This window comes from Pan paniscus, chromosome 12, assembly GCF_029289425.2.
Source record: "Pan paniscus chromosome 12, NHGRI_mPanPan1-v2.0_pri, whole genome shotgun sequence".
Classification (NCBI taxonomy): domain Eukaryota; kingdom Metazoa; phylum Chordata; class Mammalia; order Primates; family Hominidae; genus Pan; species Pan paniscus.
Window position 1 is genome coordinate 20,900,193 of NC_073261.2, and position 13,828 is coordinate 20,914,020.

Below are 13,828 nucleotides of genomic sequence, written 5' to 3' on the forward strand. Positions count from 1 at the left end.
TGGTAGAACACTAAATCAGGATGCTAATTCTAGTTCATGATTATCATGCATCTCTGCATCAAAGTATATGTGTTTTTTATCAGTATGCTGTTTTAACCTATAGATAGGTTCCATGGTTTTTATTTTCAGGTAGAGTATTAACGTCAATACTTAATACCTTATCTTTGTCAATTTTTTTGACTGGTGTTACAGCAAAAGAGAACAAAAAACCTGAAGATTCTCCCTCAGATGATGATGTTCTCATTGTATATGAACTAACTCCAACCGCTGAGCAGAAAGCCCTTGCAACCAAACTTAAACTTCCTCCAACTTTCTTCTGCTACAAGAATAGACCAGATTATGTTAGTGAAGAAGAGGAGGATGGTAAAACTTTTGTTATTTCAAAAATCCTCTGTTCCCGCTAATCTTAGTAAAATTGGGAGTATGGTTTAATTATTTTAAGCCTGCCTCTTAGAACTTATCACTAATATCCTTGCAGGTAGATATTTACCCTAAATGTATGTGTAAATGGTCAATGGATATAATGATCAAAAGGACTGCAGTCATTAAGCAAGCATTTTTTGGATGGCTAATGTGCCAGGCACGTGTTTTGAGGGGATTTAAAATAATTATAATTTTGCTGGAGTCTTAAAGATGTGGAAGAGAGAGAGAAGGCAGACAAGGTTCCAGTGGAAAACTTTGTATACGGGAACAGTTTTTAAGCTGGACAGTTAAATAAAAGTCTCAATAGAATCAGTTGGACAGTGGTATATAGTATTGGGTTATGGGACAAGGAGATCGGAAGATGAACTAAAATGAGAGCAGCTCAAACAAGATGAGAGGCTGAGCTAAAGCTCTAGCAGAAAGAGAGGTATTAAAGATATAAAATTGGCTGCAATTCAAATGTGGAGAGTGAGAAATGGTGAAGTTGGAGGTAGTCCCTAAGCAAGGAAAACCCCCCAAAATTAACTAGAAATTATTTTAATCAATTGTATTTTAAGATGAAGATTTCGAAACAGCTGTCAAGAAACTTAATGGAAAACTATATTTGGAAGGCTCAAAAAAATGTAGACCCTTGGAAGAAAATACAGCAGGTATGTTAAGTGTAAAGGACATTTATAATGCTTTTAACAAGTCTTCTATTTAGAAGGAATAACCTAGTCTGATAATTTCTATAATTATCGATTTTACTATGCCCATGGTGATTTTAAAAACTTAAAACTAACAGGTGAAAATATTCTTTTCTGGGTGGTCCTTGTTTTTCATTAGTATGTACAGGTCTTGTTACCTGGGTCTGTGGATTATATTGATGACTACCATTGTTGTAGAGAAGTTGGGCTTCATCTAATTTCGTTTGCTTTGTGTTGTACTGATTTTTCAGATAATGAGAAAGAATGTATTATTGTTTGGGAAAAGAAACCAACAGTTGAAGAGAAGGCAAAAGCAGATACGTTAAAACTTCCACCTACATTTTTTTGTGGAGTCTGTAGTGATACTGATGAAGACAATGGAAATGGGGAAGACTTTCAATCAGAGCTTCAAAAAGTTCAGGAAGCTCAAGTAAGAACATCTCTAATAAATTTTCCTTCTAGTTCCATTGCCTTTGTTGATGCAGTAAACTTTAGAATGTTCTTATTTATTTATTTTTGAGACAGAATTTTACTCTTGTTGCCCAGGCTGGAGTGCAATGGTATGCTCGTGGCTCAATGCAGCCTTCATCTCCCAGGTTCAAGTGAATCTCCTTCCTCAGCCTCCCGAGTAGTTGGGATTACAGGTGCCTGCCACCACGCCTGGCTAATTTTTGTATTTTTAGTAGAGACGGGATTTCGCCATGTTGGGCAGGCTGGTCTGGAACTCCGGACCTCAGGTGATGCGCCTGACCTAGAATGTTCTTACCAAATAATAATAATGGGTTGTGGCTACTAAATGGGTTTAAGGGTCTAGACTAATCAGCTATGGCCAGGAAAGAAGGAATTTTAATTTTGTTCTACACAGGGGCTGTATGCCAAAAGCTACAAAACACTGATGAAATAAAAAATCTAAATTAATGGAAAGGTATATACTGTTTATGGATTGGAAAACTCAAAATAACTAGAATATCAGTTTTCCGAAATTGATCTATAGATTTAACACAACACCAGTCAAAACCCCTCCAGGAATTTTTTTTTTTTTTTTTTTTGGGGGGATGGAGTTTCGCTCTGTCACCAGGCTGGAGTGCAGTGGGGCGATCTCTGCTCGCTACAACCTCTGCCTCCCAGGTTCAAGTGATTCTCCTGCCTCAGCCTCCCAAGCAGCTGGGACTACAGGCATGTGCCACCACGCCCAGCTAATTTTTGTATTTTTTTAGTAGAGACAGGGTTTCACCATGTTGACCAGGATGGTCTCAATCTCTTGACCTCGTGATCCACCCACCTTGGCCTCCCAAAGTGCTGGGATTACAGGCGTGAGCCACCGCGCCTGGCCAGGAATTCTTTATGGATGTACACAAGTGAATTCTAAAATTTCTATGGTAAGAAAAGATTGTACATTTGTTACAGTTGATGAATCTACATTGACACATCATCACCTAATGTTTTTACCTTTTTGTCAAAAATTTTTAACTATTGATACAATCGTGATTTTTATTAAATCTGTGAATGACATTGCATTTTCAGATGTTCAGAAAACTAACTTTGCATTCCAGCGTAAACCTCACTTGGTCATGGTATAATTTTGTTATGTGGTTGCATTCAATTTGCATAAATCTTGTTATAAATTTTTGGGTTTATATTTATCAGGATACTAGTAGGTTTCTGATACTGTCTTTGGTTTCCATGTAAGAGTAATGCTGGTTGGGCTCAATGATATGTGTGTGTAGTCCCAGCTATTTGGGAGGCTGAGTAGGAGGATTGCTCGGGAGTCCAGGAGTTCCAGGCTGCAGTGCGCTATGATTGTGCCTGTGTATAGCCACTGCTCTCCAGCCTGGACAACAACATAGTGAGACCGCCTCTTTAAAAAATGGTAATACTGGTATCATAAAATGAATTGAGAAGTATTTTCTGTATTGCTGTTTTCTGGAAGAGACTTGGTTGTTGACTTGGTGCCATTTTCCCTTTAAATGTTGAGCAGTTTTTACCAATGAAACCACGTCTGGAGTTTTCTTAAGTTTTAAAAAATACTATTGATTTCTCTTCTTTATTATTTCCTTCTTGCCTTGGATTTTGCACTTTTTTTCTAGTTTCTTTTTTTTTTTTTGGCTTTTGAGACAGCCTCGCTCTGTCTCCCAGGCTGGAGTGCAGTGGCATGATCTCAGCTCACTGCAACCTCTGCCTCCTGGGTTCAAGCAATTCTCATGTCTCAGCCACCCGAGTAGCTGCGATTATAGGCGTGGCTAATTTTTGTATTTTTAGTAGAGACGGGGTTTCACCATGTTGGTAAGTCTGGTCTCGAACTCCTGACTTCAAGTGATCCTCCTGACTTGGCCTCCCAAAGTGCTGGGATTGCAGGCATGAGCCTCTGGGCCCGGCCTAGTTTCTTAATTTAAAAAAAGCTTAAATTATGAATTTAAGATCATTCTTTATTTCTAGTATAAGTATTTAATTCTATAAGTTTCCTTCTAAGCACTTCCTAGCTGCAACTGGCAAGTTTTAATATGTGATATTTTCTCTTTCATGCAGTTTGAAATATTTTATTTTCCTTGAGACGTTCTTTTTGATCTGTACGTTAGATGCTACTGTGCCATTTCCAAATATTTGGTGATTTTCCTTCTGTATATCATTCTCTTATTGATTTCTAGTTTAATTCCTTTATGGTTTATGAAAATATTTTGAATAATTTCAGTTCTCTTAAATGTTGTGAGGTCTGTCTTGGTGAATGTCTTCTGTGCACTTGAGAAGAAAGTAGAGTCTCTTTTTTTGTTGACATTGTGCCATTGGCAGTTCCAGTTTTTTTGGGCTGCTGTAGCACCCAGGCTGGGTTACAGGAGTGGCAGAAAAACTCCATGTGGATCTTAACCTCCAGATTATCTCTCTGGTCCCAAGATCCTTATTCTTCCTGTTTTTATCCACCTTTCTAAGGCTTCTTAGAGGTGCTCTGTATGTTTCAGTGTAGGCATTTAGTTATAGGTTTTGAGGAGAGATAGGGTGAAGTGTGTTTATTCTATCTTCTCCAGAAGCCCAAGTTCTCAATTCCCTTTGAAATAGATATATAATCTGTTTTGTAAATTAGCATTTAAGTGGCATAGTATTTTGTGACTTCCTCTTTGCAGAAATCTCAGACAGAAGAAATAACTAGCACAACTGACAGTGTATATACAGGTGGGACTGAAGTGATGGTACCTTCTTTCTGTAAATCTGAAGAACCTGATTCTATTACCAAATCCATTAGTTCACCATCTGTTTCCTCTGAAACTATGGACAAACCTGTAGATTTGTCAACTAGAAAGGAAATTGATACAGATTCTACAAGCCAAGGTAAATCTTGATATATGTTTATCATGTGTTACATAAGGGACACCTTATATTTGAGAAGATAGACTTTTAAAGGCTGATCCTGAAAACTCCCTTTAAAACACATTTTGATATGTATAAAGGGGCATCTTACTAGTAGTAATAATAATAACCAGAAAAATTATACTGTCTTTGCCAACAAATAAACATGTTTTTATTGATAGAGTTGTGGTTATTAGGGAATACAAAGCATTATGATTCTGACCTATTTTCCTGAGTTTAAAAGACAATAGTGTTGTTACATGTAATTTCCTTTGTGATAGTGTTTTCATTTAAATATTGTTTGAATTATATTATCACTCAAGCATATTCAAAGTGTTTTAATTATGAAGGAATTGTAGAAATATAATAGGGATTTAAGAAAGTTTTATGGTACTACTTAAATGTTTCTTTTTCTCTAATACTTTTAAAGCTTGTTAAATCAATTATTCAGTTACAGTAACATATTTGGTATTGCTTTCTCTCTTTTTCATTTCGATTTTGGGGAGGGAAGTGTGAAGTTTAAGTTGTATTGCTTTGTGTACCTTACCTACTTTTTAAAAATAGCCTTCAGTGTCACAAATATTACATTTATAGGCATTTGAGAGTCTTAATGTGCTAAAAGAGGAAGACGACTTCATACCTAAAACCTCATACATTTTCATATGAGGAAAATAAGGCATGGGGCTTTCAGAGATCATGCAGCTTCACATAAGCAGAATTAAGAGAAGACCCCAAAAGTCCTTATGACGAAGTGTAAATGAGACATTTGGTTTTTATGAGCTTATTTATAGTACAGAACACAAAAAGTTTTTATACAGATGTTTCCTAAAACCCTGCCTTTGACTGAATGCTTGCTTTAGAGTATAGTAGGCTCCATAGAGCAGAAACTGTAGTTTAATATCTGGCTTAATATAGATAGCTCTCCTTCTCATTTATAAAAAATAATTTTTGGCATGCATTTGGTGTAGTATTGTAGTATTCTTTGTGAATAGCACCTGTAAAATTAGTAATACTGAAGTAGCTCAGAATTGGATGTATTTTGTAACTTGACAGAATTTAAATAACTCCCCTCATCCCAGAGTATACAAGTCTCTACTGTTCTCTCTAGGTCCTGGGTAAAGCTTTGATATTCAGCACAAATTAAATAGTAAATTGTTCTTTTTTTCTTTTGCCAGGGGAAAGCAAGATAGTTTCATTTGGATTTGGAAGTAGCACAGGGCTCTCATTTGCAGACTTGGCTTCCAGTAATTCTGGAGATTTTGCTTTTGGTTCTAAAGGTAAGATCAAGAGGAGAGACTTTTAATGACATTGTTACAGAATCAAGCACAACTGAAAAACTAGTTTTTTGTTGCAGTATATAACTAAGTTAGAAGTTTCTTCCCTTACCCCCCCGTTTGTTTTAGTGTTTTAATAATGAAGGGCTTCTACACTTTATTTTTTGGCGTCAATATAATCATAAGAATTTTCTCAATTTTATATAAGCCATGCTGATAGTCCTCCCCATTCTGAAATGCAGAACCATTTTTGAGCTTTGGAATGACTCTGACTTTGATCCTTATTCTTTTAACTATACTTTCATATTTGATTTGTTAATATTTCAGGATTTGTGAGTTTATACTTTTTAAGGATATGATTTTGTAGTTTTCTTTTTTGTACTGTCTTTGGATTTCAGTATTAGGGTTGTGCTAATTTATTGTGCTAAGTTTATAATTGGTGTGCTTGCCCATCTTCTTTAGTGGAGTTTCTATTTTTAATCCATTTTGGTAACATTTCTAGAAAAGAATCCATTTCCCTGATTGTATCCGGTTTACTAGTGTAAGGCCATTCATTATATTTTCTCATTCTTGTAATATCTTTCACATTGCTCTTTATAGACCCCTTAAATAGTTCTAGTAAAAGGTGTTTGATTTATGGAATACATTTTATTGAGGATATGTGCTTCAATGATTAATGCAGTTCAGAATTCTGTTCTTTCCTCCTCTATATTTGCACTTTTTTCACAGCTCCTGCCACCTAGAAACACATAAAACTTTTAGAAATTACCTTCAGATGTGATGTTATGTTGGAATTCGTGGCTTCACTGATGTCGTTTATTTTTGTTTTAATTTATGAAATAGCCTGAAATCAAAGGGTAATGTGTCAGTAAATAAGCAATATAGTAGGTATACTTACACACAAAAATCCCAAAAAAATAGATAGGCTCCTTGTTACTCAGTGTAGCCTTTTTGAAGTATTATGTCAATATTGGACACTAAAGTGAAAAGTAGGCAGTACTCACATATCGGGAGCAAACCATGCCTAAATAAGCCTTATGCATTAACATTCACTTCTCACTACCACTTGTCATTTTTATTCACCAAGCTCTTGTGTATTGAATGCTTACTTTAGTTAATTTAGATTGTGCTTGTTAAAAATAGTATTTGAAACTGTAAATGCCTTGCAGTCAGTTTTGTTTGTATCCACAGGTTTTCATAGGGAATCTTTATGCTTTTGTAAATTTCCAGATAATTTAGAGTTTCAATCTTATTTTCTCTAATGTCTCAAAGCTTGCCAAATTAATTATTCACTTACAGTAACATTACTGTAGGCCCAGTTATGACCTGTGAGACCCAGATATTGATATATTACAAATATTTTTACAAGTGGGTGATTCTAATGTGTTCCCAGGGTAGAGAACCACTATTTTGAAATAATTTTGAATTCTTCTGCCACATGTCCCTTGGGGTTATTTTTTAAATTTTTGCTTTTGGCAAAAAAGTTGCTGAACAATTTTGTTTTTGTTTTTGTTTTTGAGACAGGATGACACTCTGTTGCCCAGGCTGGAGTGCAGTGGCATGAACACAGCTCACTGCTGCCTTGACCTCCTGGGCTCTAAAGCAATCCTTCCACCTCAGCTTCCCAAGTAGCTGGGACCACAGGTGTGTACCACCATGCCTAGCTAATTTTTACATTTTTTGTAGAGACAGGGGTCTCACTATGTTACCCAGGCTGGTCTCAAACTCCTGGGCTCAAGCAGTCCTGCCACCTTGGCCTTGCACAGTGCTGGGATTGTAGGCATGAGCCACTGCACCTGGCCCTGAACAGTTATTTTTGAGCCCCCAAGTTGGTATCTCATCCAGTTCAGTGGTTACTGTTCTCAGGAAGTTCCCATGCAACCTGTGGCTTTTGTTCTCAGATCATTCCTTTGCAATACAATTATTTCATGTCCTTAAGAATTTTTGTCTTTCTGTCTCTTTTTTTTGAGACGATCATTCTGTTGCCCAGGCTGGAGTGCAGTGGCGCAGATCTCAGTTTACTGCAACCTCTGCTTGCTAGGTTCAAGTGATCTCCTGCCTCAGCCTCCTGAGTAGCTGGGATTACAGGCATGCGCTGCAACACCCCGCTAATTCTTTTAGTATTTTTAGTAGAGATGGGGTTTCGCCATGTTGGCCAGGCTTGTCTCGAACTCCTGACCTCAGGTGACCAGCCCGCCTCGTCCTCCTAAAGTGCTGGGATTACAGGTATGAGCCACCACACCCGGCCCTCTCTCCTCTTTAAAAACATTTTTTTTTCCCCTCCATTAAATCTGTCTGAAAGAGAGTTGATTTTTTATTGTGTTCTTTAAGGTACTGAGTTATGTATCCTGTGACATTTTTTCTTTTTCATGAGAGTTTTTAGCAGAAGGTGTAGGGTTCTTTAAGACAGTGATTCAGCAAGTGATAAAAAGTTGAGAGGTGTTTCTTTCCTCTAAGATAGTGGGGACTTGGTCATCTAAATTGAGGTATGGGATGGAGAAGTTTCTAGTTTTCACCTTGTTGCAGGTATGCGAGAGTGAGACCATCATTGTTCCCCCATACAGAAGTAGGATGCTTAACAATCTAATACCCTTTGGGCAGTTGAAGTCAGTGAGATTCTCCCAAGGCTGCTATCCACCAGCCCAGCCAAGAAATCTACATTCCAGCATTAGCTTCTTCAGGAAGAAGTAGAGATGCAGAAATTATAAACATGTTTAGGCCATTGTGGCTAATTTGGAAGTAGCAGGTTTGGCCTGCTGAGCTAAGTTTACAAAATTTCAAGGTGGGTACTTGAAATTTTAGAAGTAGGTAAAAAGAACCTACTTCTTTACTGGAAGTCCTTGTGTAGTTTAGTATTAGGAAGTTTATCCAAGGCAGTGACAGTCTTATCTTTGTATCGCTAAGCATAACAATAATAAATGTACTCTGTACTCAACGGTATGAGTTGAATTTACTAGCTTTTTTTTTCCCTTTTTTTTTTTTTTTTTGGTGACAGAGTCTTGCTCTGTCACGCAGGCTGGAGTACAATGGCACGATCTCTGCTTATTGCAACCTCCGCCTCCCAAGTTCAAGCGATTCTCCTGCCTTAGCTTCCTGAGTAGCTGGGATTACAGGCACCCGCCACCACGCCCGGCTAATTTTTTTTTTTTTTTTTTTTTTAAAGACAGAGTCTTGCTCTGTTGTCCAGGCTGGAGTGCAGTGGGGCGGTATCTGATCACTGCAACCTCTGCCTCTCAAGTTAAAGTGATTCTCCTGCCCCAGCCTCCTGAGTAGCTGGGATCACAGTAACCCATGACCACACACTGCTAACTTTTTTTTTTTTTTTTTTTAAAGACAGAATCTTGCTCTGTTGCCCAGGCTGGAGTGCAGTGGGGCGATCTCAGCTCACTGCAACTTCTGCCCCCCAGGTTGAAGCGATTCTTCTGCCTCAGCCTCCCAAGTAGCTGGGACCACAGGCGCATATCACCACTCCCGGCTTTTCTTTTCTTTCTTTCTTTCTTTTTTTTTTTGAGACGGAGTTTCACTCTTGTTGCCCAGGCTGGAGTGCAATGGTGCCATCTTGGCTCACCGCAACCTCCGCCTCCTGGGTTCAAGCGATTCTCCTGCCCCAGCCTCCCGAGTAGCTGGGATTACAGGCATATGCCACCATGCCTGGTTAATTTTGTATTTTTAGTAGAGACGGGGTTTCTCCATGTTGGTCAGGCTGGTCTTGAACTCCTGACCTTAGGAGATGCGCTCACCTCGGCCTCACAAAGTGCTGGGATTACAGGCGTGAGCCACTGCGCCCAGCCTAATTTTTGTATTATTAGTAGAGATGGGGTTTCACCATGTTGGCCAGGCTGGTCTCGAACCCCTGACCTCAGGTGACCTCGGCCTCCCAAAGTGCTGGGATTACAGGCGTGAGGAATTTACTAGAATAATATAATTTTAAACATTTAAAATTGATGTACATATTACATCATCAGGAATTAGAGGGATTGATAAAATAAGAGGGGGATGAAAAATGTAAAAAATAGATACTAGTGTTTAAATATCCTGATTTATTCATCAGATAAAAATTTCCAATGGGCAAATACTGGAGCAGCTGTGTTTGGAACACAGTCAGTCGGAACCCAGTCAGCCGGTAAAGTTGGTGAAGATGAAGATGGTAGTGATGAAGAAGTAGTTCATAATGAAGATATCCATTTTGAACCAATAGTGTCACTACCAGAGGTAAATGTTAAGGAATTAACCTTTTACTAATAACTTATTTTTCATTTTTTTTTTTTTTCTTTTTTATTGATCATTCTTGGGTGTTTCTCGCAGAGGGGGATTTGGCAGGGTCACAGGACAATAGTGGAGGGAAGGTCAGCAGATAAACAAGTGAACAAAGTTCTCTGGTTTTCCTAGGCAGAGGACCCTGCGGCCTTCCGCAGTGTTTGTGTCCCTGGGTACTTGAGATTAAGGAGTGGTGATGACTCTTAACGAACATGCTGCCTTCAAGCATCTGTTTAACAAAGCACATCTTGCACCGCCCTTAATCCATTCAACCCTGAGTGGATACAGCACATGTTTCAGAGAGCACAGGGTTGGGGGTAAGGTCACAGATCAACAGGATCCCAAGGCAGAAGAATTTTTCTTAGTACAGAACAAAATGAAAAGTCTCCCATGTCTACCTCTTTCTACACAGACACAGCAACCATCCGATTTCTCAATCTTTTCCCCACCTTTCCCCCCTTTCTATTCCACAAAACCGCCATTGTCTTCATGGCCCGTTCTCAATGAGCTGTTGGGTACACCTCCCAGACGGGGTGGTGGTCGGGCAGAGGGGCTCCTCACTTCCCAGTAGGGGCGGCCGGGCAGAAGCGCCCCTCACCTCCCGGACGGGGCGGCTGGCCGGGCGGGGGGCTGACCCCCCCCCCCACCTCCCTCCCGGACAGGGCGGCTGGCCGGGCGGGGGGCTGACCCCCCACCTCCCTCCCGGACAGGGCGGCTGGCCGGGCAGAGGGGCTCCTCACTTCCCAGAAGGGGCGGCCGGGCAGAGGCGCCCCTCACTTCCCCGACGGGGCGGCTGGCCCGGCGGGGGGCTGACCCCCCCACCTCCCTCCCGGAGGGGGCGGCTGGCTGGGCAGAGGGGCTCCTCACTTCCCTGTAGGGGCGGCCGGGCAGAGGCGCCCCTCACCTCCCGGACAGGGCGGCTGGCTGGGCGGGGGGCTGATCCCCCCACCTCCCTCCCGGACGGGGCGGCTGGCCGGGCGGGGGGCTGACCCCCCCACCTCCCTCCCGGACGGGGCGGCTGGCCGGGCGGGGGGCTGACCCCCCCACCTCCCTCCCGGACGGGGCGGCTGGCCGGGCGGGGGGCTGACCCCCCCACCTCCCTCCCGGACGGGGCGGCTGGCCGGGCGGGGGGCTGGCCCCCCCACCTCCCTCCCGGACGGGGCGGCTGGCCGGGCGGGGGGCTGGCCCCCCCACCTCCCTCCCGGACAGGGCGGCTGGCCGGGCAGAGGGGCTCCTCACTTCCCAGAAGGGGCGGCCGGGCAGAGGTGCCCCTCACCTCCCGGATGGGGCGGCTGGCCAGGCGGGGGGCTAACCCCCCCACCTCCCTCCCGGACGGGGCGGCTGGCCGGGCCGGGGGCTGACCCCCCCACCTCCCTCCCAGACAGAGCGGCTGGCCGGGCAGAGGGGCTCCTCACTTCCCAGTAGGGGCGGCCGGGCAGAGGCGCCCCCCCCACCTCCTGGACAGGGCGGCTGGCCGGGCAGGGGGCTGATCCCCCCACCTCCCTCCCGGACGGGGCGGCTGGCCAGGCGGGGGGCTGATCCCCCCACCTCCCTCCCAGACGGGGCGGCTGGCCGGGCGGGGGGCTGACCCCCCCACCTCCCTCCCGGATGGGGCGGCTGGCCGGGAGGGGGGCTGACCCCCCCACCTCCCTCCCGGACGGGGCGGCTGGCCGGGCAGAGGGGCTCCTCACTTCCCAGTAGGGGCGGCCGGGCAGAGGCACCCCTCGCCTCCCGGACGGGGCGGCTGGCCAGGCGGGGGGCTGACCCCCCCACCTCCCTCCCAGACGAGGCGGCTGGCCGGGCAGAGGGGCTCCTCACTTCCCGGTAGGGGCAGCCGGGCAGAGGTGCCCCTCACCTCCCGGACGGGGCGGCTGGCCAGGCGGGGGGCTGACCCCCCCACCTCCCTCCCAGATGAGGAGGGAGGACGCTCCTCACTTTTCAGACGGGGTGGCTGCCGGGCGGAGGGGCTCCTCACTTCTCAGACGGGGCGGTTGCCAGGCAGAGGGTCTCCTCACTTCTCAGACAGGGCGGCCGGGCAGAGACACTCCTCACATCCCGGACGGGGCGGCAGGGCAGAGGTGCTCCCCACATCTCAGATGATGGGCGGCCGGGCAGAGACGCTCCTCACTTCCCAGATGTGATGGCGGCCGGGAAGAGGCGCTCCTCACTTCCTAGATGGGATGGCGGCCAGGCAGAGACGCTCCTCACTTTCCAGACTGGGCAGCCAGGCAGAGGGGCTCCTCACATCCCAGACGATGGGCAGTCAGGCGGAGACGCTCCTCACTTCCCAGACGGGGTGGCTGCCAGGCAGAGGCTGCAATCTCGGCACTTAGGGAGGCCAAGGCAGGCGGCTGGGAGGTGGTTGTAGCGAGCCGAGATCACGCCACTGCACTCCAGCCTGGGCGCCATTGAGCACTGAGTTAACGAGACTCCGTCTGCAATCCCGGCACCTCGGGAGGCTGAGGCTGGCGGATCACTCGCGGTTAGGAGCTGGAGACCAGCCCAGCTGACACATCGAAACCCCGTCTCCACCAAAAAAATTCGAAAACCAGTCAGGCGTGGCGGCGCACGCCTGCAATCGCAGGCACTCGGCAGGCTGAGGCAGGAGAATCGGGCAGGGAGGTTGCAGTGAGCTGAGATGGCAGCAGTACCGTCCAGCTTCGGCTCGGCATCAGAGGGAGACCGTGGAAAGAGGGGAGAGGGGAGAGGGGAGACGGGGGAGGGGGGAGGGGAGAGGGGAGAGGGGAGAGGGAGCTCTATCTACCACACAGTCCTTCTCTGAATCCCTTATTTTTCATTTTTAAGTTTTACCCTGGCTTGATCTGTCACAGGGTATAATTGTTTGCATTTAAGAATGTTTACTGTTTGAAATGGAAGCTCTATTTATTAGATGTCTAGCCTTTAAGTATAAATTATCTTTTTACAGTTTTTACATAAATATTGGTTTGTAAATTCTATATGTAATTATTGGTAAGAAATAATTTTTTCTTATGTTTCTAGAATATCATGTTTGTTTTTATAACATGATTCTGGGGAAAAATTAACCTCATACTCACCAAAGTCCTTTCAATAAATGTTAACCTTGTATGTTTTTTGGACAAGAACATTGTTCTAGGAAAATTACTTTGTCATTTTTTAACCTCAGTCAGTAGCTAATATTTCTCTTCAGTAGCAAACACTTTTGAAACCTCTCTGTCCTATAAAGAAAAGCATTTAATTTCCAAAGGGAAAATGAATATTATATAAAAGAAAATGTTTAATGATAGATCAGGTCTTTACTCCCTCAGCCAAATCAGATATATTCCTAGCCCTAAGATATATAACCAGTTATCACATTAACAAATTCTCTTCGTCATCACAAAGAAAATGCCTTAAAAGAATTTGGATCTTTGAAATTTGTCATGGAATTTATTATAAGCAGCAGCTTATAGAGAATTTCATCTCCTATTATAGGTAGAAGTAAAATCTGGAGAAGAAGATGAAGAAATTTTGTTTAAAGAGAGAGCCAAACTTTATAGATGGGATCGGGATGTCAGTCAGTGGAAGGAGCGTGGTGTTGGAGATATAAAGATTCTTTGGCATACAATGAAGAATTATTACCGGATCCTAATGAGAAGAGACCAGGTTTTTAAAGTGTGTGCAAACCACGTTATTACTAAAACAATGGAATTAAAGCCCTTAAATGTTTCAAATAATGCTTTAGTTTGGACTGCCTCAGATTATGCTGGTGAGTTTTTACATTCAAATGCTACTTTTCATTTTTTGGACTTTTCTAAAATCTATAACAAACAAAACAACTTATAACAGTTATTTTAATACTAAGGTCACTGCTTCCCCTTTCCCTCCCTA

General features: G+C 43.7%; 1 protein-coding gene across 5 annotated transcripts in view; it reads left to right on the forward strand.

The window, feature by feature from the left end:
• LOC100989340 (E3 SUMO-protein ligase RanBP2) overlaps positions 1 to 13,828 on the forward strand; it is a 65,638-nt gene that overhangs the window by 50,239 nt on the left and 1,571 nt on the right. For all 5 annotated transcript variants that reach the window (XM_055107465.2, XM_055107461.2, XM_055107463.2 and 2 more), the window contains 7 exons: positions 193 to 363; positions 981 to 1,073; positions 1,361 to 1,539; positions 4,226 to 4,430; positions 5,624 to 5,725; positions 9,774 to 9,934; positions 13,433 to 13,706. In XM_055107465.2, the coding sequence (XP_054963440.1) occupies positions 193 to 363; positions 981 to 1,073; positions 1,361 to 1,539; positions 4,226 to 4,430; positions 5,624 to 5,725; positions 9,774 to 9,934; positions 13,433 to 13,706 (1,185 nt within the window). The remainder of the gene's footprint in view (positions 1 to 192; positions 364 to 980; positions 1,074 to 1,360; positions 1,540 to 4,225; positions 4,431 to 5,623; positions 5,726 to 9,773; positions 9,935 to 13,432; positions 13,707 to 13,828) is intronic.